This window comes from Zootoca vivipara, chromosome 13 (genome assembly GCF_963506605.1).
Source record: "Zootoca vivipara chromosome 13, rZooViv1.1, whole genome shotgun sequence".
NCBI classification, from domain to species: domain Eukaryota; kingdom Metazoa; phylum Chordata; class Lepidosauria; order Squamata; family Lacertidae; genus Zootoca; species Zootoca vivipara.
Genome location: NC_083288.1, coordinates 27,998,219 through 28,025,821, shown reverse-complemented (window position 1 = coordinate 28,025,821; position 27,603 = coordinate 27,998,219). Strand labels below are relative to the sequence as shown.

Sequence of the window (27,603 nt, the reverse complement as noted above, 5' to 3'; positions counted from 1 at the left end):
TTAGGAAACTATAATTCACAATAAAGAATATCTCACTAGCCTATGAATTTTGCTCTTTAACAGAAGAATCAATGCTGGAAACAGGGCATTTTAACCACCACTTTTCTACTCTTGAGGCCAACTCCTTTGTGAATTTCATTAGTTGGCCTAGTTTTCCTGCTAATGATATTGCTGGCAAATCAGTGATTTGTTTTAGTTAGTTAAAAAGGGAGCTACAATTAATAGATTGTTCCAATTAAATCTTTGAGGATTCTGTTGGACCATTATTCATTATCTAAGGAGACTCTGCCTCCTTTAGTTCACTTGCCATCACCCCCCCCCCCCACCAAAACACTCTACTTGCTGAAATCTCTGCCCCAGCTTCTCCCTTCTATTCTGCAACTCAGTTTTGCACCTGTATTTTCAGCTTCACCTCTTCCCTCTCATTTTCTACAGCCTGCAATTTGCAGCTCCATGGAAAACACCTTGCACTTTCCTCTTACCACACATTGCAACTACTAAGCATACTTCTCCCCTTGCACCCAATTATGAAGCCAACATCCACTCAAATTCTGATTTCACCTTCAAACCCAATTCCCACGTTTCTTACTCCCTCCTTTCCTTTTCTTTTTGTCACCCTCATTATCACCTTAAACCTTTTACCCTTTCCTCCTTTTTTCACTACAAAAATCCTAAATGGAGTTAGGATTGCAGCCTCACCCTGCAATCCTGTATTGAAATGTTTGTTTATGTTGGTTATTAATCTGCTCTAATTAGATACCTTTTATTTTCCTCAGAAAGGAAAAGAGAGCCTAAGAAATAAATTTATTAAATCAATGGTGCTATACTCAGAGTAAACCCACGGAAATTAATGAACATGTTAGTCTTGTCTATTAACTTAAGGTGTGTACTCTGAATACCACCATATCTGCTTCAGTTTTCAGCAAAAGCAGTCCTTATTCCTGGAATTAAAGGGGCCTGCCTTCACAAGCACTTTTCTCATGAGGTAGATGACAAAGGAAGATGCAACTATTTAATTGTCACCTTCTGTATTCTCTCCATCTCTGCACTGTGGTTTTAGGCTAATACAAAATATAGTAGATGTGGGTGGAGATCGTATATGAACATTGAATATCTCCCTCCACAGCACCAAATCTTCCCTATTGGATCCAGTCATACAATCCATTTAATGAGACAAATATTTAGTCAATTTTGCCAATTAAGAAGATAGCCAGGAAGTATGGCACTGAAAATGAAATGAATTACATTTTGGTGCTTTCACAGTTTATTATTTTCAGATAGGAACATAGGGTGTCATGGACATTATGCAACTTAGCACATACAATATAGAGTCCACTTCTGGGCTATGTCTTGCTGACTTGCTGCTCATTGCTGGAATCTCTGCAAAATAATCTTCTCTGTGGTTTAATGAAATTATTTTTCCTTAAAGAATTGGTCCCTAGTGTTCATTTCTGGTTTCAAAATAATGATGTACATTTTAGGGACAAATATACATCCCAGCAACCCAGCACCCGAGGCCAGGATGGAGAAGATCTCCACAGCCACCATGTATTTGCCTTTGGTACTCAGATAGGCTGGAATGAAAGATATCCAGACACTGCAGAAGACCAACATGCTGAAGGTGATAAACTTGGCTTCATTGAAACTGTCAGGCAGTTTCCTGGCTAGGAAGGCCACTGTGAAGCTGACACTGGCCTGAAAGCCTATGTAGCCCATGATAGTGTAAAACATGGAGCCTGTGCCTTCATTACATTGTACAACGATCTCCTTAGGCTGTGTAGTCATATCAAGATCAGGGAAAGGTGGAGAGGTAACTAGCCAGAAGGCACAGATACCAATTTGAATAAGAGAGCAAAGAAAGATAATGTAGTTTGAGAGCCTTTTGCCCACCCATTTCCTCATCTTGCTTCCGGGCCTTGTTGCCATGAATGCCAGAACCACAGTAATAGTTTTAGCCAGCACGCAAGAAAGTGCAAGAGAAAATATGTTTCCAAATGCAGCTTGTCGAAGAAGGCAGGCCACCTTGCTGGGTCGTCCGATGAACAGCAAGGAGCAAAGGAAGCAGAGCAAAAGGGAGATCAGCAGAAGGTAGGTAAGGTCCCGATTGTTGGCTTTGACAATGGGGGTATTCTGGTGTCTAATAAATGTTCCAAGTACCAGGGCTGCAAGAAGAGCAAGAGAAAGTGCAGCAGAAGCCAAACTGATGCCTAAAAATTCATTGTAGACCAGGAAGCTTGTGGCTTTAGGAATACATTTGTTCTTATTTTTGTTGGGATATTCATGTTCCGGACATTTTTCACACTTACTTGCATCTGTAGGAAGCAATGAGACTTTCAGTATGACAGGTTTGTATAACTTGCAGAGGCATCACATAGTTCCTATGGTTTAGTTCCTACAGTCATACCTCGGTTTAAGTACGCTTCGGTTTGAGTACTTTCAGTTTCAGTACTCTGCGGACCCATCTGGAATGGATTAATCCAATTTCCATTACTTTCAATGGGACAGTTCACTTCAGGTTAAGTACGCTTCAGGTTAAGTATGGACTTCCAGAACCAATTACACTCATACTTCGGGTTAAGTACGCTTCAGTTTAAGTACTCCATGGACCATCTGGAACAGATTAATCTAGTTTCCATTACTTTCAATGGGAAAGTTCGCTTCAGGTTAAGTACACTTCAGGTTAAGTACAGACTTCCGGAACCAATTGTGTACTTAAACCACTGTATTTTGTTTCTGGCTTCATCTGCAAACTAGGCAAACTAAAAAAGAATGACTGGTGATAGTTGAAACAAAATATTAAAAAATCCTTCCAGTACCTGCCATATCAATTGCCCCAAGCCCTGCAGACTTTGGGAGTAAATAAACTTCTGTTGCTATTGTTGTAGTGTTTATTGTTTTTGAGTTTGTTGATGATGTGCGCTGGGTTTGGAAAAGCCCACATTCCAAAACAAATAGGGCCAATTCTGGCTTGGGGTGAGTTGGATTGATAGAACCCTGGTTTGCCCCAAGTGAGTTGTGCTACCTGGAGCAATCTGTTGCTGTGAGGTGGCAAGCTGCAGGCATCTCCTTCCACAAGGAATGCAAAGACACATTTTGCAGGATTGACTCCCAACTCTCCATCCCCCAATAATGCCCTTCCAGTCCTCCTCACAGTCCATCCAAGGCTGCATTACCACAGCAACTGCCTGGTCCTTCCATCATCCAAAGCTTGGCTCCAAATGAAGTCAGTAATACAGGTGGAGCTGAGCCCTGGCTGGGGAGAAGTGAGTGGGGAGCCACAACCACCATAGCACAAGCTCAGCCTAGGCCCAGCTGTGAAGGCTGCATTGAAGTATTTGGTAGGCCAAGGTGGTTGCTGTGGGAACAACATCTTGGGAAAGGGAGATAAGGAGGCCTAGTGGTCAGGTATGTACGTAGCGGAAGAATCAGTATTCAACCTTGCAGGAAATTCCTTTGTAAACACCTTGCAGGGAATACATGTTCAATGGATTGCCCTGTACCTCACAGGATTGAACCCTTGGGTTATAGAAATGCTTAACAAATATTGATTTACCCCCTATTTGATTCAGGGCCAGATTCAGATAAAAGCACGTGCTCTCTGGATAGGTTAAGTTCAGGTCAGCCCAATCTCAGTCCGCAGATCAGGATCCCACATTGAGGATTTTTTGGGGGGTGGGGGGCAGTGTGCACAGTTGCTGCTGTTGTTATAATTTCTTACTTTTACATCACCATAAGCTCCCAGGACAGACTACAGCAATTTTAAAGTAAAGATTAAAAATTACAGTCAAAGGAATAAGGTAGCCCTTGAAAATATATATCTAAAAGGCCATGATAAAGAGATGTGTTCCCAGCATACATTGGAATTATATAAAGAAAGTCCCAAATAGTAGATGACATATAATGGAAAATCCCATACCTGTCTGGTTTGAAATGGTCCCTTCTGGACACTGGAAACAGTCATGGCAACAAGGTGGTTCTCCATCACGGACTTTTTTGTGGTATCCAGGATGGCATCTTTCAGTGCACACAGAAAGAGGCAATGTCTAATCATAAATGCAAGGTAACACAGCTTAATTTAATTCATCTGAAGTTATTGATTTTCACTGGTTTTCTGTTGTATTTTAATTTCAGTGATGCGCTTAAGTGTGACAAATTTCAGTGATATTCTTAATAGTTTTTACAATGTATCCTATTTGGAGATTTTGGCTTTTTTAAAAAAACAGTTTATAAATGCTTTAAAAATCAAATAAAAATAAAAATAAAAGAAGATATAGGCTTCTGAGCATTGGCATTGCTAACATGTTGTTTGAATTGCGCTAAATGTTTAAGGGTTTGGGGCCATTAAAAACTTGCCATGCCATGCCATTAAAAGCATTCAAACTATTTCTTTAAAAAAAATAGTTGCCACAATCACTTATGTATTATCTTTAGAATATTTTATATAAGTCTATATTACATTTCTTTGAGAAGCATTTTTGAGAATTTCTAAGTTTGAGATCATTTTACATTTTTACTGTAATTCTCCTCATTTTTTATCCTTGCCTGAGATCAGTTTAAAAAAACCTTCAATGACCCATATTTTTTTACAATAACTTATTTCCAATATGTCACAATTGGAGAAACTCCAGCTATGCTGGCATATTACTATTTATTAGAATTCTCCAGAATTAAACAATTCCATATTTCCCATATTAGTACAATAGATTTTAACAAACAAAAATGAAAGACCCAGAAGCCACTGAATTATGCTCTCAATGGTCTCTTGGACAAACAACATGTAAGCAACTTTTAATATACAGTCATAACTACTTAGAATAGATTGGAAAAGAAGAAACAAGACTGAAGATATTTAAATGTTGAGTACCCACCTGGTTGAATTTGTTGGGCCATGTAATAGTATGTTCCTCAATGTTAAGTGGCTGGTCTGAGGAAACCTGGGAATTTATCCTACCAACTTTCACTTTCCTGAAAGTGTTATTTGGGAAAGTAACCATGTTAACAATGTCATATCCCATGGACAATTCCATGTTTTCATTTAAAAATATCTCCTCCCCAGAACTGTTGTTGAAACGGACTTTCCTCAAATGCGAATGGAGCTAGACAGAAAGACAAAACCTCAGGATTTACAAAAGAGAGCAATGTTTTGCAAGCATGTTTCTGGTACAACAGTTTGATACATTGCTGTCCTCATGTCAGTGGTTTTCAAACAGTGAGCCATAGCACCCTGGGGTGACTTGAATGGTGGTCAGGGGTGCTGTGGACAACACTGGCCTCGGTCCCTTTTTCCTTCACTCCCTCCTCGGATGCCCTCTCGCATCTCTGACTCCGAAAGGCTTTCACAACTTTTTGTCGTAGCAGCCCTGGCTACAAGCTCCCAAGGTGAATAGTGCCTCAGGGGCTGGCCAGGGGGTGCTTCCCTGGCCCCTGTGGGGCAGTGCGAGGAGGCACCTCTCTTTGGGGTGGGGGGAGGCAGCAGTGTCTGCCCAGAGCACTCACAAGGAGAGGGGAGAGGAGATTGAGGGAACACTCCACAAGGGAGGGTGCTTGAAAAGGGGTGAGGGGCTGCCGGCTCTGCAGACAAGGGGTGACATAACTGGGATCCTGAGCCCCACAGGCATCCCACAGAAAGAATGTAGTTGGTCAAGTGAGCCATGGATCCAAAAATGTTTAAAACTTATGCTGTTGACATTTTTGTGTCCCTGGAAGAAATTCATGCTATGTGTATGTATTAGCATTGCCTTCGGAACGGGATTAAATTCGTAAGTCGAGGCACCACTGTAGCTAAAAAATAACTCACAGTTAAAGTAATGCCACTAAATATAAAACATTACCTCCCATGGTTCTGCTGTCTGAAGGTTCGATCTTGCTGTTTGTCCCACCAATGGCTTTCTGGAGGAGTAAATATCATGTAAAGCATGTGCCAAGGCATAGATTCCATTGTAGATAGTGTAGCTCTCACCAGACATATCCAACTCAAACATTGTCTCTGGAAGACTTCCTAGCATTTCCTCCCCAGTACAGTTTTTGATATTTATTTCTATCATAACAGAATATTTGATGGAACAGTGAAACATAGAATACCAGACTACCTGGATAAAAGCATCATTCTGGTGCCTGTAAGGATTAAAGGTCTGGAGAAAGTTCCGGAATCCTGGCACCTCATTTCCATGCATTGCCATGGACAGGGAACCATGGAATAATTTGAAATTCCAGTTTGTATGAAGAAAAGGTGAGGTCAAATCAAAGTGGGCTGAAATGACCCAGACATTCTCTAATGGCCTCTTCTTGAATGGTTCATGTATAGTCAATATGAACTGTAAAGGTTGCATAAGAGAAGTTTTCCCATATGCAATAATTACATTGGCTTTAGTCATATTAAGAACTGCCAGAGTATCATTTTCATAAAACATCTGGTTTGTAGTTTCATTCACCCTCTTAACGCTGAGACCAGGTGCTATTTTTGTGAAAGCAACACAAATGCCATTCCTACTAAATAGTGATTTCAAGCTTTCCAAGACCTCAGAATAAGTATTGTCATAGGAAACAATGAGTCCAACCCATGTCCATCTGAAATATCTGATCAAATGCACTATTCCTTCATAGTGAGAAGCTTCAGCGGGGACCATTTGGTAGAAAAAGGGGAACCGAGTTTTATCCCTTAGTGCTGGGTCAACTGAACTATAACTGAGCTGTTGAGAAAGAACATAAAGTGTGAAAAAGACTTTAAAACCTGGTTGCAGTTTAATTTTGTCACATAAAAGTAGTCACAGGTGAACTGGCCTCTACCTTCAAAGAATTCTGAAGTTTTCCCTGGGCCCAGAAGAATCCTAATAAAATAAATAGCTAAGAAGGCACTGCTAACCACTTTTCTGTTCAATCTCTTCCTATCACTGCTTAGCTCCTTCTTCCAGCAGTTGTGAGAGGGAGGCAAACAATGTTATCCAGTATTCAGAGAGATAAAATAAAGTTGAGAAATGCAGGTCATGTACTCCATACCAGAGTTACTAACATTTATTTGGCCTATGATCCACATTGACCTCTGCAGCAGGAGTGCAAACTTGGCCCTGCAACCATTGGTCCCTGGGGTCGTGGGTGCCACACAGTGTGCATGGTCCTGGCATCTAAATTTGTAGCTGCTCAACCGCTTTGTGGGGAAATTTGTGGGTGCTTGGGCACTCAGGACCCCAAGGAGTTGGCACCTATGCTCTGCAAGGTTGGGGGGGGGGACAAGAGAGTGGGGAAAAACCTGGTAGTCTGGAAAGGGGCCCAGGGCCTGACCCTGTTGCATTTTTTTTGTCTTTTGTTTTTAGTACCATTATTTATTTGTTAATTTCCTATTCCATTTTTCATTTGTATAACAGTCAGAACATGTTTGGGCTTTTTTGCACATCAATACATATCCCTTGTAAAAAAAAATGCTAAAGAACGCACTTAGTGGTTTACTTTAATCATCTCATTATTATGTATTTTACCACCCTAATGGCCTTTTTTTTGTCATGCCGTGTTTTATGATTTATGTATATATAATTTTGTAACAAGAAAAGAAAAGCATTTTTTCTGTTTCAACAGGGAATTAATGTTTGATCGTGTTACTGTTTTAAACTGTTATTAAAAAAACAAAAACCTATTGTAAGATTGTTATCATTCTAAGTTGCGACATTTTTTTATAAAGGTTTTCTTGATTTACAAAGATATGTACAATGTCTCTCATAACATTTTTTACAAATCAGTTTCATTTGTTGAGACATTGGGAAGAAAAGGAGAAAAGAGGTAGATGGGTGGGGTGTGGGGTCAGGTGACGATGTTTCTGTTTTGCTTAATATATGTAGGGGGGTTGTCAGCATCACTTGTGTAGGTTCTCTGCTGTTCACTTGTGTTCCTTTGGTGGTGAGAGATGTTGGGGGGTGGCCTAGGGTATGGTTGTTCATTTGTGATTGGCTGTGGTGGTCTTTGTCTCATGTGTAAGTGGGGTGGGTGGGTGCATTTTAAAATTAAAATAAATAAATTAGAAAGCAATCTGTATTATATATTCATCATAATATTCCTTATAAACCTTCCAATTTCCAGTTTCTATGCATACTATACATACTCCAGTGTCTTTATCCCTTATGCACACAGAGTTATTTCCATCCAAATTATTATTATTTCTTTCTTTTGGGGGGGGCTCTTTTATTTGGTATTCTTGTGCAAACACGTGTGAGAGGAAGAAGGAAAGAGAGAGGAAGTGAAATCACGCCTTCATGTCTCTGTGAAGCATATGTTGACCTATTGCAAGAGATGTCTATCATACAAGAGGTCAAGTGGTCTGTCCTGTCCTAAAAACAGCAAGACTCTGAAAAAGTGTGCAAAGGTACTTCATCTGGAACACACAATTTTAGTGTGCTTATCTCCCCAATGTGGGCTTTTCCAATCAAATGTTTGACAGATCCTTACCTGTGGCAGCTTATAGAGGCCTAAAATAGCGGCTAACTGCATATGAGCATCAGAGGATAGCCCACCAACAACTGCTGACATTTGATATTGCTTTCCACACCTGAAATTAGGAAATCTTTCTTTTTGAGATGATGGCCTTGTGAGGATGATATCATAGTTCATTTTTTCATCTAAGAAATTATCATAGATGTGATACCCAATGGTAATATTTGGCAAGAGTTTTGGATTCTTGTTGATCTCATTGACAGCAAAATTGATGGCGAAGGCATGCTGGAAGTTCTTCAACATCGGCCTAAAATGAGAACCATTTACTTAGATTTGGGGGGGTACATCTTTTAGCTGCTTCATTTGCATTCTCAAGACTCTCATAGGAAACATGATTCAAACCCACAAGAAAGCAAAAGCATAAAAATCAAACTTTAGAGTTCATCAGAATAACTCACTATTGGCTGATTTCTGGGGAGCCAGAATAGAAGGATTTTTCTCTTATGTTGCCTGGTAGTCACCATGAAATGGCCAGTTAAAGGCTTTACATGACCTCCAGAGAAAGCGAATTGCTCAGTTAAGGTGCATCCATAGAAACATGGCTTTGCTCTCTCTCTCTCTCTCTCTCTCTCTCTCTCTCTCTCACACACACACACACACAGAGAGAGAGAGAGAGAGAGAGAGAGAGAGAGAGAGAGAGAGAGAGAGAGAGATGCATTGCATACGCAGTGCACTGTGAACAGAATAATGGAGAAGTTGACCTGCAACAAGTAGATCTGAATCATTCTTTCATACTGCAACTTTCAAATATGCAACTGGCTTTGTTGGTGACACCTCCTTCTCAACAAGGTATTTGGTTTCCAATTAACATATTATATTATAGGAGATTTCCATTTTCATAACATATAACATATTATATTATAGGAGATTTTCATTCAATTTCCAGATTTCCAGGAAATTACAGCTTCTGGGGGCCACATTCTTTACAGATGTGTTATTTAGGCAATATTGATAGTATGGTGTCCTATCCTGCACTTAATTCTAACTTCACCACTGTCTTGGAGCTGGATTTCATTTTAATGGCATTTATTCTCATTGATTTTTTCCCCTTCCTCTTTGCCTATGCACCCCTACCAATTGAGTATAACGCCACATACATCTGATGACATTTATCCTAGCCAATGGAAGTATCAGTTTTTCAGGTACTATAGGAGTCTATGTTTGACGATGCAATGAAATACCCCTCTGGAAATTGTGGGGAACATATAAAGTGGTTTAATAGGCACCATTCACTTCATATGACTCCACACTGGCATATGCTACAGTTGCCATGAAAGTTCTTGCTATGGTACTGAGCAGAACTAATACATTGTTCCCAACACCAAGTTACTTAGCACTGTTACTAAGGTATCAAACTTGGAATTTGCCCTACAGTCAAATAAAATACAGACTTACTGAAACACCCTTTTCTTGAAATCCATGGGTATAATCGTGAAGTTCTCGTGTGTATAAACAAGAGCATGCAATGATAAAAATCCACCAATGACATGGTCACCAGGCTTATAATAATCAATCTGAGAACTGTCTCTTTCTCCTCTGTGGCATCCCTTCGAGTTCTTGCTGATGGCGTGAGGCAGCAACAGAAGCAACAGAAGAAAGAACAGCATTATGGATCATTGTAAAAAGAGACAGTGGGAATTATACCGAACAGTATCTATGCACTTATTCTAGCCTGAGCATCCAATCTGAGATTATATAACCTCACATTCAAAGGCTATGTGAGGATATGCAACTTTGCCTTTCCCTCTTTATTTTATTCATAATGTTAATAATTTTGAAAATTAAATCTGTAAATCCTTGGGGCTTCAGCAAACTCTGAATTACAGTACTTCTGATAATTACAGAGAAGATGAACACCTTTCAAAAGCAGCAGAAATAAACTGCAACCCAAACATACACATTTTACCTTAAAATAACGTTATTTTATAGTATGTTGTATTAGAAGATATCCTACTTGTCTGCCAATTCAAGGTGGTTCACAATATCATAAAAATAAGATAGCATCCAGGATTTTTTATTTTTTTTTTAATTATTTGAAAAACAAACACACAAACAGAAATACAGGAGTAAAAAATTGAAAGGAATTGTTCTCTTTTCTTTCATTCTTTTTTTAAAAAGCTCACAATTTATAAAAAAAACAGTTGTAAATTTCCCTCACAAGATTCTTCATACTCAGAGGAATTTGGCTGACTGCATTACTAGCAAAGTCAATTTATTTTGACATAAATTTTCATCAGATGCAAGAAGTCATATTCTCAGCCAGCAGGGTACAGTGTATTCATATTCGGGGGGGGGGGGTAGTAAAGTGGGATCCACCAAAGAACCCTATGAAGGAGGGGGTAATATGGCCATTCTGCAAAAGGGTGGTTGAGAAAGTGTGACCTGTCTTTCCACCTAGTGACAGAAAAATGATATTAACCTGAAACCGAATTTTGTAGTCCCTACACAGAATTGTATGATGCTGAAGGCAACAATCCAGAGGCCCTCTCGTGAAATAAGGATTGCAGAGTTAGCTGTGTCGCATCCAGTGCAGAAGTTATGCTGGGCATACCCTTGTCAAGACACACGTTTGGCACTGGTGTAAATGTGGCCTACCTGGACTTTGCTCCTCCAAAGAAATGGGGACCATATTCAATCAGTGTTCCTATTTGCATAGAAAAGCCTTACACATCTACATGTATACATGTGCAGGGCCCTGACACCAAATGTGTGATGGCGATGGACATAGGCCATAAATGCATGGACATGGAGGGGCATAGCCAACAGGCAGAAACTTCACATATTGAAAGAGCATAAGACCTAATATGCCACATGCCATGCAACTGACTTAAGAATCAAAATACTGGTTTATCCACTCAGGTCCTGCTATCAGAACACTCTCTCTGTGAAAATTCACTTATCGGAACACAATGAATTAGTACCCAAATCTCGCTACAGAAACCGCTGATTGGATAAATGATGCATTTTAAATCTTCCCATAGGAAATCATGGAAATTGTCATACAGTACAGTATCATTATGGGGGGAAAGTCGCTGAACTCCTAGCCAAAAGTGCATCAGATAGACCATATGCTTTCCTTGCTTGAACAGACTAATGCTGCCACCCATGAACTGCAGCAATTTCCCCCTCTCCTATCAGTCACCCCACACTTTATCCCATACTTCAGGAAAAGCTGAACATCCCCCCCCCTGCTGTTTCTAACAACATGCATTGTTCTATGCCTGCCACGAGAAGAAGGATGCTCCACCACCACCCTAAAGGCCTGGCTCGGGTGTGGCTTGGCTTGCCTCCCTGTGGCTCTAGCCTCAATGAGGGTGTAAATGTCCACAGAAACAGATGGCCTTTGCCTTAACTTAATATTCCCATCCTTATAGGTGAGCAAGCAAATTTCTGAATGTCTTTTTTTAATAAAGGGGTTTTGATCCTAAAATTATTCATACACATGTTTCAGGCATTAAGATATGCACCTTAATGGACCTGAAGGAAGCCTTTGAATAAGTGCAGAATACCTTTCTAAGTATAGTATGATGTGTCACCATTTATTAAAGCCTGAATGGAATAAACATGTGCAGACATTCTTAATATTAATGTATTTTTCATATCTGATTCTATCTATACAACTTTTATCTGGGGGAGAAAAATAAAAGAAGAGAAGGTGGGACAAAAAACAGGAAATCTGCTCAAGGGAAATAAAATAGTGGAGAAACTTCAGGCATTTCCCCAGTTTGATCAGGGAACATATTGCCTTGAGACATGGTATGCTCTCCTTCACTGAAGATATTTAATTCCACTTTCCCCACATGCACTTTGCAAGATCATCTACTCCATTTTGTTAAATTGACTTTATGCTACTGCTTAAAAGTCCCAGATGCCTTTCAGGTTAAGGACAACCAAAAGTTGAGATGTGGATTTCATGAAAGATATCTACTTTCTTCTTCAAGTCAGGCTTACAAACTTTCCCACAACCCTCTTCTACCACTTCTTTAAACTACACGCTATACACCCCACAATCCAGTTAAGAGTACAACATTTTTATTCATAGAGATTAATACATGTAACCAACTAGATGTGAGCATTTGGGCACACTCTTATGCCTATGCCTGAAAGCTGTTCATCAGGGGATTAGAAATGTCCACCATTCACCAATACACTGTTGTGGCAAAATTGTGTTCTCTAGGGACTGGAGTTACATTATGGTGTTTAATATTAAGTTTAACTGTTGGACTGCCTAGTCCAACACTGTCTATCCTGGACTGGACTTGTGATACAAGCAGATGTGTCCTATTATTGCTACCGTCACTCAATATCCTCTGAGGTCTGGCCACCAGCAATAATAAATGCCAGATATTTGCTCTGTAGAACAGTAATCCTTTTTTTAAAAAATAGTTTTAATGGGGGGGGGATTGTGTTACAAAACAAACAGGTAAACAGGCAATAATATTCATACAGAGATGACCCTGCCTGGCAAATGACAGAAAAGTGATATGTCCTGATTTCTACCCCCACCCCACCCCCCTAAACAACTTTCAGTTGGCCTAATTTTGTAGTCAGTTTTAGTTTCTGCACAGTGGGAATTATCATAGTCCAGTCTGGATGAAACTTTTTTCTATGTAAGTGTGTAAATTTGGGTGACAAGTGTGAACACACTTTTGTTGTTTAGTCGTTTAGTCATGTCCGACTGTTCGTAATCCCATGGACCAGAGCACACCAGGCACTCCTGTATTTCACTGCCTCCCGCAGTTTGGTCAAACTCATGTTAGTAGCTTTGAGAACACTGTCCAACCATCTTGTCCTCTATTGTCCCCTTCTCCTTCTGCCCTTAATCTTTCCAAACCTCAGGGTCTTTTCCGGGGAGTCTTCTCATGAGGTGGCCTCAACTTCAGGATCTTTCCTTCCAGTGAGCACTCAGGGCTGATTTCCTTCAGAATGGATAGGTTTGATCTTCTAGCAGTCCATGGGACTCTCTAGAGTCTCCTCCAGCACCATAATTCAAAAGCATCAATTCTTCGGCGATCAGCCTTCTTTATGGTCCAGCTCTCACTTCCATACATCACTACTGGGGAAACCATAACTTTAATTATACGGACCTTTGTTGGCAAGGTGATGTCTCTGCTTTTTAAGATGCTGTCTAGATTTGTCATCGCTTTTCTCTCAAGAAGCAGGTGTCTTTTAATTTCGTGACTGCTGTCACCAACTGCAGTCATCATGGAGCCCAAGAAAGTAAAATCTCTCACTGCCTCCATTTCTTCCCCTTCTATTTGCCAGGAGGTGATGGCCATGATCTTAGTTTTTTTTTTTTGAGCTTCAGACCATATTTTGCACTCTCCTCTTTCACCCTCATTAAGAGGTTCTTTAATTCCTCCTCACTTTTCCCTAGTGAACACACTGGGGGGGGGATATATTGGGTGTGTGCCTGCCTATACTTACAACTATGATCACATATACAACAAATATTCAAGTGTAACATACATTATGCATCTCTCTAATTAATTCAGTGCTATCACATTAACTGATTTTTTTCAATGCAGTGTTTTTTTCTCTTGTATGCAGAGGTGCACCCTTGAAGGACTCTACAAATTCCTGGGTTTATACCAGAGCCTCTCATGCAGTCAGTTTCTACCGTAGGAATAGAATAGTGTGATTTCCCATAGTTATTTTGTGAAATTGTTTTTCCTAAAGAAGTTGTTCTTTGTGTTTACTTCTGGCCTTAGTAAAATAATGAACATTTTGGGGGCAAAAATGCAACCAAGTAACCCAGCACTGGACACCAAAATAGAGAAGATCTCCACAGCCACCATGTATTTTCCCCTGGTGCTCAGATAGGTTGGAATGAAGGATAGCCAAACACTGCAAAACACCAGCATGCTAAAGGTAATAAACTTGGCTTCATTGAAACTGTCAGGCAGCTTTCTGGCTAGGAAGGCCATTGTGAAGCTGATACTGGCCTGAAAGCCCATGTAGCCCAGGACCATGTAAAACATGGTATCTGAGCCTTCATTACATTGCACTACAATCTGCCCAGACTGTGAGACCATATCAAGATCTGGGAAAGGCGGAGATGTGAATAGCCAGATGGCACAGATGACAACTTGAATAAGAGAGGAAAAAAGGATAATATAGTTGGATAGTCCCTTGCCCACCCATTTCCTCATCTTGCTTCCAGGACTTCTGGCCATAAATGCTACAACCACAGTGATTGTTTTGGCCAACACACAAGAAAGTGCAAGAGAAAAGATGTTTCCAAAAGCAGCTTGTCGGAAAAGGCAGGTTGTTATTGTGGGTCGTCCAATGAACAGCAAGGAGCAAATGAAACAAAGCAAAAGGGAGATTAGCAGAAGGTAGGTAAGGCTCCGGTTGTTGGCTTTGACAACTGGTGTCTTCTGGTGTTTAATGAAGGTTGCAAGCACCAGGACTGTGAAGAGAGCAAAAGTAAGTCCAGTGGAAGCCAACCCTTTCCCTAAAGGTTCATCATAGGCTAGAAAAGTTGTAACCTTAGGGATACATCTGTTTCGTTTCTTGTTTGGATGTTCAGTTTCTTGGCATGTTTCACACTCATATGCATCTGTAAAAAAACATAAATTTCCTGTATGGCAGAGCTTTTCAGCATGTAGCCTACATTGTGCAACACAGCACACCACTCAATAATCTACAAAAGCTAGATAATCCCTATTCTGATGTCCGATATTGTTTTGGGAAGTGGGGCAAATTTGCAGCGGGCACTGAAGCCACCACTGTTATATGGTTTGCTGGTGTGCATACAGACATAGTGTGTGCAGCACACCAATACACTGAAAGGGGCATTATTTAAGCCCACCCAGCCTCCTTTATCTTGTTTGGCATCCTCCCACCCTTTTCTGCATTGTGTTTGCTATACAGTCATACCTCGGTTTAAGAATGCCTCGGTTTGAGTATTTTCAGTTTAAGTACTCTGTGGACCCGTCTGGAACGGATTAATCCACTTTCCATTACTTTCAATGGGAAAGTTCGCTTCAGGTTAAGTACGCTTCAGGTTAAGTACAGACTTCCAGAACCAATTGTGTTTGTAAACCGAGGTACCACTGTAGTCGCTTTGGAGCTGAGTAGGAATTTTTGGCTGGCTTGTCTAAATTTGTGAGAAAGGTTTTTGGTTTTTTGGGTTTTTTTTGTATTTTTCTCCTTTTCCATACTGTAGGATTAGAATAGGAGATTGTTAGGTGATGTGCCTTAATACTTGGCCATTCATGCTGATTGCTTGATTTGGCTACATTGTTCAATTGGCTGATATTTAATTTGGCATTTCGGTTTCATGTTTATAAATAGGTGAATCTGGTCACTTTGGCAGAAACGTGGGGAAAGGAACTTCATAGGGCAGGTTGATAACACACTTAGACATAGGGGCCAAATCTTTACCCCCACCATCAAAGTGGAAACTATTGACCACATACTCCTGTGATGCAGCTACTATGAGGAGGTGCGAGGCGAGCTCATCCACATGACGCTGGCTGAGCTTCCTGGATGCTCGGACAATTTCTATATAGAGTGGTTTCTTTCAGATGCTAACTCTAATGTGACAGCAAAGGTAGCCAAGTTCTGTGCTAGAGCCATAAAAATCCGAGCCGACCTACTTAGTAGTGCCCAAAAATTTCAGGACAGAGCCAAAGATGATCCATTGCTACCATTTGCTGTACCCTCCCAAGTAGTGATACCTTCTTTTATCTAATAATTTTTATAATGGTTAAAGTTGTTTATATTTATTGCTTATATTTTAGATTGTATTTTGGATTGTTTTATGTATATATGTGTATGCTGGTTAAGAACCGTAACAATAAATAATTAACTAACTTACCCCCACCATCACACACAAACATTGTCAACATATCTTTATGCATTATCTTATCCAATGCAGCCAATTGATCTGAATGAAAAATCCAGGCATATAGCATAGGCTCTCTATTAAAAACAATTAATATTTGAAATATTATAGTTTTGATAGTGCCTCTGAAATTATCTACCTGTCTGGTGTGAAATGGTCCCCTCTGGGCACTGAGAACAATCATAGCAGCAAGATGGTTCACTCTCACGAACTTTTCTGTGGTATCCAGGGGGACATCTCTCAGTGCACATTGAATAGGGCAATGTCTAACCAAAAAAATAAGAAAATACAGTTCGGTGAATTTCAGTTTATAAATTCATTTCTCTGTATCTTTGCCTGGAGTTGTATATTTTAACCTCTGTTTAAAAAGAAAAAGAAAAAGTGATTACACTCCAGTGTTCAAAATAAAATAACTAGATATAAAACTTGGGCAGAAAAACCTTGTCCCACTCACATGCAATGTCAAAGTACTATGTGTAATCTAACTGGTTCACCATTGAGATAGTTATGTATCATTTTAAAGCAAAGTTATCGAGTTGATTCAGTTGATCCAAGTAACATACGGTAGGTGATTTAGGTTTATTTATTTTTTCTACATAGGTCAATTTGGTTACGTGCCAAAATCAAGTCCTCCGTCACTAAAGCCTTTAGTTATTAGAGGTAAGGGAAGAAGCTCTTTCATGGCAAATTGACAGGTTTTTTCTTTAAAAAAAGAAAACAAAAAACAAAAACAAAACAAAACCTCATGTCTTGAGAAACAATGGAACTCATTCATTTCAATATCTAGATTGAATCCCACAGATTTTGGGACACTATGAAAAATCACAAATTATTAAAATTATTAAAATCTGAATTACCCACTTGGTTGAAGATGTTGGGCCATATAATGGCATCCTTCTTAATGGTAATTTTTTCATTAGAAGAAGACTGGAAATCTACCATTCCAACTCTTACTCGGATGAAAGATTTATTTGGAAAAGTAACCAAGTTAACAATATCATATGATCCAGTAGAAAATTCCATGTTTTCATTAAAGAATACCTCCTCCCCAGCACTGTTGTTGAAATGAATTTTTCTCAAAAATGCCTGAAGCTAGATGGGAAAACCAATTCTCAGGATTTATAAATATTTGTTGTTGGTTATATATTAATGTCATTCAACACATTCAACTACTGCTATCAGAAACTGGAGTATTTGTTACTCAGCACTTAGCTTAATAACTTTGCAAGGAAGATGAATATTGTTTTTGTTGAAACATTGTATTCCTGAATTGTTGCACTCCTATTTTACTCCTGTGTTTTTGTTTGTTTGTTTGTTTGATTGATTGATTGCTTGTTTAGCAAATTTATCATTATAATGAACTGTATATTAATTAAATTGTGATACTGTATACAACCCACCAGAGCAGGTTTTAGGGTAGCGCACTTGGTGCCATGTTGCAGGGGGCGCAACAACAGTGCTCTAGAACAGAGTTTGAGAGGTAGGGGGTCACTGAATTTTAACATCACACAGGGTGCCACTAAAATTTGAGAGCCAAAAGTCTGCCACTGAACCCACCCTGGACAATTTGGTAGAGGGCAGGCTATAAGCACAAACACACACACAAAAATTAAAAAACCAAAACGTTAAGAACAAAACCCTCGCACCACTCTGCAGTGTGCCTATAGCCTCATCATTAGCTATATAATTATTTGTTATCAGTTGTTGATTTTAAGAATGGATTTATTTTCTGAATTCTTTTTATCTTATTTGAGTTTGCTGTAAAGTGGCCTGTGACCTATGCAAAGGGCATTATATTAATCATCTAAATAAATAATTACAAATTTAAAAGCAAGTATGGTATCAGCTCTGCATATCAAAACAGATTACAGTGGTACCTCAAGTTACAAATGCCTCAGGTTTATAAACACTTCAGGATACAAACTCTGCTAACCTGGAAGAGTTACCTCGAGTTGAGAACTTTGCCCCAGTATGAGAATGGAAATTGTGTGCCTGCGGTGCAGCGGCAGCAAGAGACCCCCTTAGCAAAAGCATGCCTCTAGTTAAGAACAGTTTCAGGTAAAGAATGGACCTCCGGAACAAATTAAGTTCGTAACTAGAGGTACCACTGTATGTATCTCCAATGAAAGCCAACACTTTAGCAGATTATTGGCCAAAGGTTGAGTAAAGTGTCACCAGAAAATCACAGAGGTGTTGGATAAGCAGATGAATCTACTTAGATACTGGAAGGTCCACAGCTTGGGTGGAACAACCCACTAACCGTCTTAGTTGTCTACCTTCTCTCTAATTGTACTTCAGGAAGAAGAAAAAAAGGCACCTCCTTCTGATTTCAGTGATAGCCACTATATGATTGCTACACTGAAATTTCTACACTACCATTTGGCAGCTAAAGCAACTGAAGCTATAAATCAGGAATGAGAAACCCTTGACTCTCCAGATCTTGTTTGACTACTGTTCTCATCACCCCTGAGAGAGGATGGGAAAGAAATTCAATTTTATTTGCATTTCAATTAGAAAGTAACTAATTCATTCTTTTTGAACTAATCACAAACACATCTATGTCCCTAAAACTATCAGTTTTCTGAATACTGTGATGCAGTTCTCCACCCAAACAATGCGCACTAAATGCACACATTGGGGAAAATGTGTATAAAATTCAAATAGTATTGAGAATAACATTAAAAAATGCAGTACTTTAGCAGAAATCACTTGGATTTTTTTTAAAAAATTTGCATATTAGGTAAAGCTGCAGACAAAAATGTGTTCATTAGGAAATAATCACACTAGATAAGAGGGCTTTGAAAAACACACACAAATTGTTGCAGACATTGAAAACACACACAAATTGTTGCAGACTAGAAAAATGAGAAATGGGGAGAAAGTGAAATTGATGGATTTGTCCACCCCAAGCTCCAACATCTGGAGCTGATGGGGTATCTGGAGCTGATGGGAGAGAGTTCAACAGCAATTGGGGGTTCATAGATTCTTTATCCTGCATTGGGCTCCTTTGAGAGAAGAAAGAGTTAGATATAAGTTTAATTAATAAATAAAATTGCCACTATAAATGCATTCAAAATGAAAGTACTATGCACTGCCAGATTACATGTGTCAGATGAGGGTTGTTCATCTCTCATTCTTAGAGTAGCTACTGAGCATCATTTGGGAACTTGCGGTCTTTCGCAGAAAGTCTGTGAAACTTCACTGTGGTTATTTATTCAATGACTTTGGTGAAGGTGTTTGTTTTTTTAAAAAATAATTTTTATTAATTTTACACACAAAACTAAACAAACTACACAAACATACAATATAACATACAATATAACACTGTCCCTTCGTCATCCCTCCACCCACTGGTTCACCTCTGCCACCAGTGAAACCCGTGTGCTTTGAGAATCAAAGGGGTCCATTGTAAGTTGGGTTTGGCCTCCCCCCTCCCTCCTCCCCCCTCTTCCCCCCCCCTGCCACTGAGAGGACAGGAATGGAGGAGCTCTGAGGATTGGTTTCCCCCAACTCATTCATGAGTATACTTAGACACATACAAACATAACAACAGTAGGGGAGAATTTTAACTCCCCAATTCTTATTGCCTTAACCTTATACTTGTGACTTCCTCGGTGGTCTTCCTCTTGGTTTTCCTTAGACTGGTGAAGGTGTTTGAAGTCCATCAAAGATTTAGTATTTCTGACCTTCACTAGCAACATGTGTAACACTCGCGCACCCATTGCAAAAGTACTGGGACAAAATATCTAATATTACCTCCCACGGCAGCAGTGCCCAATGATCCAATCCAGCAGGTTTTACCCTCACTGTTTGCCCTTGTGCACGAAAAGTGTGTAAAGCATGTGCCAAAGCATGGACTGCATTGTAGATACTATAGCTCTGATCAGACATGCTCATTTCAAGTACAGTCCCAGGAAGACTAGTCAACTTTTCCTTGCCTGTACAGTTCTTTTTATTTAGAATGTTGTACGGATTAGGGATTCTACACTGAAATGCAGCTTCCCAGAATTTTTTCATGAATAAACTATTTTGGTGCTGGTGAGGGTCATACATCTGGAGAAAATTCTGAAATCCTGGTACATGACTTTTGTGGATTGTCATGAACAAGGAACCGTGGAAGTATTTCAGATTCCAGCCACTCCAAATAATACTTGAGGTGTAATCACACTGGATTGTGGTAATCCAAACCTTCTCTTTGGGTTTCCTTCCCAAGTAATACTCATTAAACAGTATAATCTGTAAACCTTGCATTGAATAAGTGTCCCCATCTGCAACAATCACATTGACTTTGGTCCTATGAAGAGTTGCCAGGATATTTCCCTTAGAAAATATATTCCATGCACTAGAGGATTGGAGGAAGAATAATGGTGCCTTCTCTGCAAAGGCAACACAGATGCCATTCTCATTGAGCATACGTTTCATGCTTTGCACAAACCGTTCACCACTGTCATCATCTGAAACAACAAGGCCAATCCATGTCCATCCCAAATATTTTATCAAGTGCACTATCCCTTCACTCTGGGTATTGCCGTTTGGGACCATTTGGTAGGTAAAAGGGAAATAGGTTTTATCGCTCAGTCCTGGGTGAAATGAGCCATAACTGAGCTGAAAAGAGAGTGAAATGCAATATTTTAAGCTGTGAAAGTTGTTATTTTAAAAAGTTGATCCCTTAAAACATTTACTGAGAATTTCTCTGACTGTATCTATGATGAATATTCTGAAGAAGTATCTTCAGAAGACTTCAGATACTAGGTATCTGAAGAAGTTTGCATGCACATGAAAGCTGATACCTATGACAAACTTAGTTGGTCTCTAAGGTGCTACTGGAAGGAATTTTTTGTTTGTTTGTTTTGACTATGGCAGACCAACACGGCTACCTATCTGTAACTAGAATATTCTGCAGGACATCACAGACGTTCTATGAAAAACTGGACATAGTGAATAGCAGATGCATATGATATGCAACATATATATTTTATACACATATTCACAACTTAAATATTCAGTAAAACAACCTCATTAAAACAACACATTATCTAAAAGAGACCCAGGTAGAGTGATCAAGAGAATTTCCGTGTAAACAGATATGTCTTCAAAAGTCAGTGGAATGTCAGTATAGATGGGGCCTATTGCTATTTCAGCAGGGTGTTATAAACCAACCAAACAACCAACCAACAAACATGAGAATATCATGCCTCTTAACAAATGCAGATTGAAACGAAAAGAACTTTTCCAAAAAAGAAACAAAATGATCAAGGATGGCTGGCAACAACTCATTTGATACAGGAAATATTGTTATACAAAAAGCATATTCTAGTCTGAAGTATATGTCATAGTTGGGCATACAACTACAGTGCAGTGCACATACAATTTGGTCATCATATGGTACAGTTTCTGTGAGCTGCTCATGCACCAAATAAAGGCAGTACATTTCTGCTGGTGGAAATGCATGTCTCAACTCAGACTGCCAAAAGAACATAGAAATCCATATACAAATAGATGAGTTTTCAAAAGGGGAATCGCAGCAGGATGCATAAATCAGATTTCAGATCACTCATCTATATAAACCCATATTTAGTTGCTTTTTTTGTACTTAAACATGAGAAATTTCAACATGTCAGACATGAGAAACATGAAAATTTCATCTCTTGCACAGTTATCTGTAAACTTCCTCTCCACACAATCCTACCTGTGGGATCTGGTAGAGGCTTAAGATAGTGGCTATCTGCATAGAAGCTTCAGAGCCAAGTGCTCCAATGACTGTCAACATCTTCTTTTGCCTTCCGCACATGGAATTAGGGAAGCTGTTTTTCTTTGCTGACAGCAAGGACAGTGTGATATCATAGTTTAATCGTGCTTGGAACATATTATCGTAGATCTGGAACCCCAGAGTAAAATTGGGTAGAAGGTTTGAATCTTTGTTGATCTCATCAATAGCAAAATCGAAGGCAAAGACATGCTGATAATTCTTTTTCATCAACCTACAAAGACAGTAATATTTTTATTTATTTGCACAGCACTAAAGATAAAGGTGAGATAAGCATTGCTTGCTGAAACATCATATCATCTCCTCTCCCCCAAATAAAAAGAGAACAAATACTCAATGAAGAGTTGACATCATCTAATCTCAGTGCAAACTTTGTGCAAACTAATCAGGAAGAATGTTCAATAAGAAGGAAAACTGGAACTACCTAGCTATTGCCATTTGTTTAAACACATGCACACTTAACTGGAACACACGTTTACTGAAGCTCTCGGGTAGCATCTTAAAGGAGTCTTCAGGATATACACCCATGCGCAGAGACAAAACTGCACCAATAACATGGTCCCCTGGTTTTAAAAAATCGTCTTCATATCTGTGAGTAGTTGCTTTGCATTTTCCCTTCAAATTATTATTGGTAGCCTGGGGCAGGAGCTGTAGCAACAGCAAGAGTAGCATCTTATGTCATTGCAACCCACAAGCCTTATTCATTCTCACCAACTGCAGTAGCTTGCAAGACATAGCATGAATATGGACAAGATTCAATGTTATAGATAACCTTATTACATGCTGGCTCTTTTGAGATATTATTCATGTCAATAGTGACAAAGACCTGCTATATCCTTGTTCAATCTACAGTTTTCAATAAACTTTAGAACATTTATAGTAGATCTCACCGCTGATGCAAGGTGTTGCAAGGTTCTTCAATTGATTTAAGTTGTTTTCCTATTGGTGCTGCCAGTTAGTTCTTAAATTCTCTGGAGAGTTCACAATGAAAAGACTCAAGCACTGTATTTTCAATAATTATAGAGAAGATAATGGTATCTCTAGTGTTTCTCACACAAACACACTTTCTCTCATTGTTCCAGTACAATGGCGGGAAAACACTTATATGCAGAAACAAGGGATGAATAAAAAGACGGCCGGGGGGTGGGGGTGGGGGACGGGACCCAACACACATCACTGCAATTGGAGGTGGAAGAATTCATTTCCGGTAAGAAAATAGATTTATTTCCCACACTCTTTCAAAAGGTCACAGGACAGTTTACAACACAGTAATTAAGAAGCATAGCATGCAAACATAAAACAATAATCATAAAATACATAGTAAGTATATTAATGCAGCATATTGCATAAGATTTAGAATCACCAAATCTAACAAGGAATTTGAGACATTTTAAAATTTATTTCAACATAATTTATTTGGTCTATTCCTCAATTCACTTATAAACTTTTACCAAAAGCTTTTTCTTCCATAGTTTTATTAGGGCTCCCTGCATTTCCTTGTTTCTTAGGCTGTAGATAATTGGATTTAACAGTGGAGTTACAACAGTATAGGAAAATGATAAAAGCTTGTCCAGTGGTGGAGAGTAGCTGGATTTGGGTTTTAAGTACATGGAACTAGATGTACCATAGAAGAGAATAACAACTATTAAATGTGAGGAGCAGGTGGAGAAGGCTTTATATCTGCTCTCCAAGATTGGCATCCCCATGATGGTAAAGATAATGCCCATGTAAGATAGGATGATCAGCACGAATGGTAGCATGATAGCCATCAGAGCAATTCCAATTACTTGGACTTCATTTAGGAAGGTGTCCCCACAGACTAGTTCTAACAGTGGCTGTATTTCACAGAAGAAGTGGTTGATGGTCACACCACAAAATCGCAGGCGAAATGTGACAGTGGTGTGGGCCAGCCCAACTGCAGTCCCACAAATGTATGAACCAGTCACCATTATCCAGCAAATATTTCTCCTCATAATAATTGTGTAATGCAAAGGGTGGCATATTGCAACGTAGCGGTCAAATGCCATGGCAGCTAGAAGAAAACACTCAGCAACCCCAAAAAACAGGAAGAAGAACATCTGCATGGCACATCCCAGAAAGGAAATAACTGTAGCATCCACCAACAAATTCTCTAATAATTTGGGGATGATGACTGACATATAGCATCCCTCCAAGCTGGCCAAGTGCATAAGGAAAAAATACATTGGAGTGTTAAGCATAGGGTCAGATTTTACAAGCAGAATTATCAAGATATTGATCATCAAGGTGATTATGTAGAGGGAGAGCAGCACTACAAATATCAATACATGGAACTTGTGAGTCTCTGAAAAACCCACCAGTATGAATGCAGACAAAGTTGTGGCATTTTCTTGATTACTCATGGCCTCACTGAGATATTTAGCTTCCTCAGTACTGCTGCTTGTATCTACATCTAGCAGTCTACTATTTCACCACCAACCTATTCATTGATTAATTCATCCAAAATCATGACACCTGCTTATTTTCTTTTAAACTAATGTCCAACTAGTAGCCTAATCACTTTTGATCATCTTTGTTTTCTGCATGTTCAGTGCTCCTGGTGAAGATGCGAAGCATAATACTGTAATTTTCTTGCTTTTATTTCATAGCATCAGCTTCTTATAAGTGAGATTACTTCCTCTGCCACCCTTTGCTCTGTAAGACAACCAAAAATAACATGTTGATTTTTGTTTTTGTTTTTTAAAAAGAGAGAAGTTCTTATGTGTGTGAATATGTAAAGTCACATGGAAAACTAGAACAAATCTCTTACATCAGAGATTTCCATAAAAAGTTTTCCTTTTTATTATCATTAAGTTTATTACGAGCTTTTAACATAGCAGATATACATACAACATACGTACATACAAACATATGGTACATACATGCATACATACAGTACAAACATACAAAAAAAAACTTACAAAGGCTCAAACACCTACATTCCATCACCTTACAATACTAATATTCATATCCTTGAAATTAATTCTCGATCATTTATAACTTATTACATCAATAATAGAAAGAAAAGAAAATTTCTGTATTCCAATTTCTTAGTCCTCTGTTCTCAGGAGAGGAAGCTAAGTTAAATAATAATCATGGTTCTTAAACTTCCCCATTCTATCTCTCCCTTAAACTCTAACCGAAAATAAATGAAAACATATTATAAAACAGGACTTAGAGACTTCTTATATTCTGACTCTCTTTATCATCATGTCGTCCTTTTATACTATATTGTTGTTATCAGGGATGGAAAACTTATGGTCCTTCAGATGTTCTTAGACAAGCATCCCCAGACTTCGGCCCTCCAGATGTTTTGGACTACAATTCCCATCTTCCCCGACCATTGGTCCCGTTCTTAGACTACAGTTCTTATTATCCCTGACCATTGGATATGTTGGATGGAACTTATGGACTCCAATCTCCAATTGGAGGACCATAGATTTCCATCTCTGTCTTAGAGCTTGATTGCATAGACCTAGGGAAGTGGAGAGTGAATGTTAAATACCTGGCATGTCACAACCCAAGGCTGATAGGCTAATTTGGCTTGTACTCCAAAGTCCAATGACACATGTGGGTAACCTAATGTGATGTGGGGAAACATGACATTTTGGTTTGCAGTGTTTTATCTGTGGTGACTAATACCCTTATCTAAGTTATTACCTTACTACAGTCAATGAATATGCATGCGTGTGAACTAGACTATAGTTCTAGTGGTGGAGCTGTACAGCACCTCAGAATATTTGCCTGTCTAGCACAATATTGTCTGCTTTGATTGCAGCAGCTCCCCAGGGTCTTAGGCAAAGAGAGACAGAGAGAGGTCTTTCATCTGCTACCTATGCCTTTTAACTGGAGATTACATTCACAGGACACACATAGGCAGGCACAAACACAAAGGCACACAGTCATCTCTCCTCTGCTGATGAATGGAGGTTAGCTGTAGAATGGGGATTATCATTCCCCCATCAAATAGCCAACCAGATGACCAGGGAGAGCATGATTTACATCAGGGTGCTAGTGCAGTCTCAGCTCACTTCTTCTTTTTCAAGTTTTTAGGGGGGGGAATTGGCTTGGGGGGAAGGATAAGCACACCTGTTTTACTTGGTGCTGATCTTGAACTAAGCTAAGCGATTGAATTTCCTTTGAAGTCAAAATAAGCAGATTTGCCCTCAGCAAATTTTTGTTACGAAGTATCTTAGCAAAATTGGTGAGAGATTATCATGGATATATTATTGGGTTCAAATTTGGAATTAGGATTGTGTGTTCAAAATCAGATTACAGGGAATACCACTGCTTCACACGAACAGTTTCCACCAGTGCTGGTACTGACCATGAAGTTATTACAATAAGTGACACATATTTAACCAGTGCTTTTCTTCTAGAAGAAGAAAAAAGTGCTGGTACAGTGTACCCTTGAGAACCCTTGAAAAAAGGCACTGGTTTCCACCATGAATTGGGGAAAATAAATGGCGAAGATCAAGCCAGATGAAACAAAGGAACCATTGTATATCATCAGAAGTGGCAACACTTCTCTTTGAAGATTTGGTTTGGTGAGCAAGGCTACTGAGTGCCCTATGGGCATAGGACAGGGATATTCATATGATGCACACATATATTACAGGTTGTGTTTCAGCTCTCAAATAAAACTGTAAAGATAAGTGCTGTTTTAGCTCAGTGCAGCTCTTTCTCTTATTATCTATTTATTATATATATAAGTGTTACTCACAGAGAAATATTGAAAGAAAGAAAAAACATATCGTATATTCCGGCGTATAAGATGACTGGGCGTATAAGACGACCCCCAACTTGTCCAGTTAAAATATAGAGTTTGGGATATACTCGCCATATAAGAAATACGACCCAGTGTATAAGATGACCCCCGACTTTTGAGAAGACTTTCCTGGGTTAAAAAGTAGTCTTATATGCAAGCATATACATTTATAGGCTTGTTCACAGGATACACTGAACAGGTACAAACTGTCTCTACACATGCACAAGCGTTTGTGGAAAAGATGGTACACCTGTTGATTTGTATAGCTGAATTATTTGTGTACACAGGTGGACAAATTGCACACTCATTGAATACAGCAAGCAATCATCTCTTCTGTTAAGATATATAATGTGAGTACAACACCAATATCTCTGCAACAAAAATCTACTCCTGGTGAATTGGAAGGTGAATTACCTAACTATTTGTATTAACACCAACTTGACACTCAATACATATACTTTCAATTTTTATTATTAAACCATGTTTCTGGTGGGACAGGTTAAAGCATATTAATATTTATTTACCTTATTGAACCTTTTAATAAGCTGGTTGCTTCAAATATTACATGATTCTTCTTGGTCTTCTTATCCCCTAGCTATATCAAGTGATGTGATACTCTGTAAATCTTTAGCCACCATGCTAGAGATTGAGATGGAATGAAACCAAGACTTTCCTTCTGTTTTTTTGTGCAATCAGTTGCAAAATACCAAGGAGGCCCTA

At 39.1% G+C, this 27,603-nt stretch overlaps 3 protein-coding genes across 3 annotated transcripts; all 3 read right to left on the bottom strand.

Moving 5' to 3' along the window:
• Nucleotides 1-1,413: 1,413 nt before the first annotated feature.
• On the bottom strand, nt 1,414-8,721 carry LOC132593118 (vomeronasal type-2 receptor 26-like). Its single transcript, XM_060282131.1, has 5 exons — nt 8,434-8,721; nt 6,360-6,689; nt 4,869-5,096; nt 3,917-4,043; nt 1,414-2,312 (listed from the first exon to the last, which is right to left on the bottom strand). Exons 1-5 carry the CDS (start codon nt 8,719-8,721, stop codon nt 1,414-1,416), a joined length of 1,872 nt encoding a protein of 623 aa, XP_060138114.1.
• Nucleotides 8,722-14,129: 5,408 nt separating this feature from the next.
• Nucleotides 14,130-22,307, bottom strand: LOC118094524 (vomeronasal type-2 receptor 26-like). The gene is made up of 5 exons (XM_060282130.1): nt 22,020-22,307; nt 20,766-20,935; nt 17,192-17,384; nt 16,470-16,596; nt 14,130-15,040 (listed from the first exon to the last, which is right to left on the bottom strand). Exons 1-5 carry the CDS (start codon nt 22,305-22,307, stop codon nt 14,130-14,132), a joined length of 1,689 nt encoding a protein of 562 aa, XP_060138113.1.
• Nucleotides 22,308-23,530: 1,223 nt separating this feature from the next.
• On the bottom strand, nt 23,531-24,478 carry LOC132593117 (olfactory receptor 10C1-like). The gene has a single exon (XM_060282129.1). The coding sequence runs from the start codon at nt 24,476-24,478 to the stop codon at nt 23,531-23,533; it is 948 nt and encodes a 315-aa protein (XP_060138112.1).
• Between the last annotated feature and the right edge of the window lie 3,125 nt (nt 24,479-27,603).

Excerpts from the sequence above, each read along its gene's own strand:
- LOC118094524 (XM_060282130.1), bottom strand. The coding sequence starts at position 22,307 with ATGAAAAAGAATTATCAGCATGTCTTTGCCTTCGATTTTGCTATTGAT. Across the intron at positions 20,936-22,019 it reads GCCTCTACCAGATCCCACAG|CTCAGTTATGGCTCATTTCA; the intron begins GTAGGATTGTGT and ends CTCTCTTTTCAG. Across the intron at positions 16,597-17,191 it reads GGCCCAACATCTTCAACCAA|ACATTGCCCTATTCAATGTG; the intron begins GTGGGTAATTCA and ends TTTTTTGGTTAG.
- LOC132593118 (XM_060282131.1), bottom strand. The coding sequence starts at position 8,721 with ATGTTGAAGAACTTCCAGCATGCCTTCGCCATCAATTTTGCTGTCAAT. Across the intron at positions 4,044-4,868 it reads GGCCCAACAAATTCAACCAG|ACATTGCCTCTTTCTGTGTG; the intron begins GTGGGTACTCAA and ends ATTTATGATTAG. Across the intron at positions 2,313-3,916 it reads GACCATTTCAAACCAGACAG|ATGCAAGTAAGTGTGAAAAA; the intron begins GTATGGGATTTT and ends TGCTTCCTACAG.
- LOC132593117 (XM_060282129.1), bottom strand. The coding sequence starts at position 24,478 with ATGAGTAATCAAGAAAATGCCACAACTTTGTCTGCATTCATACTGGTG.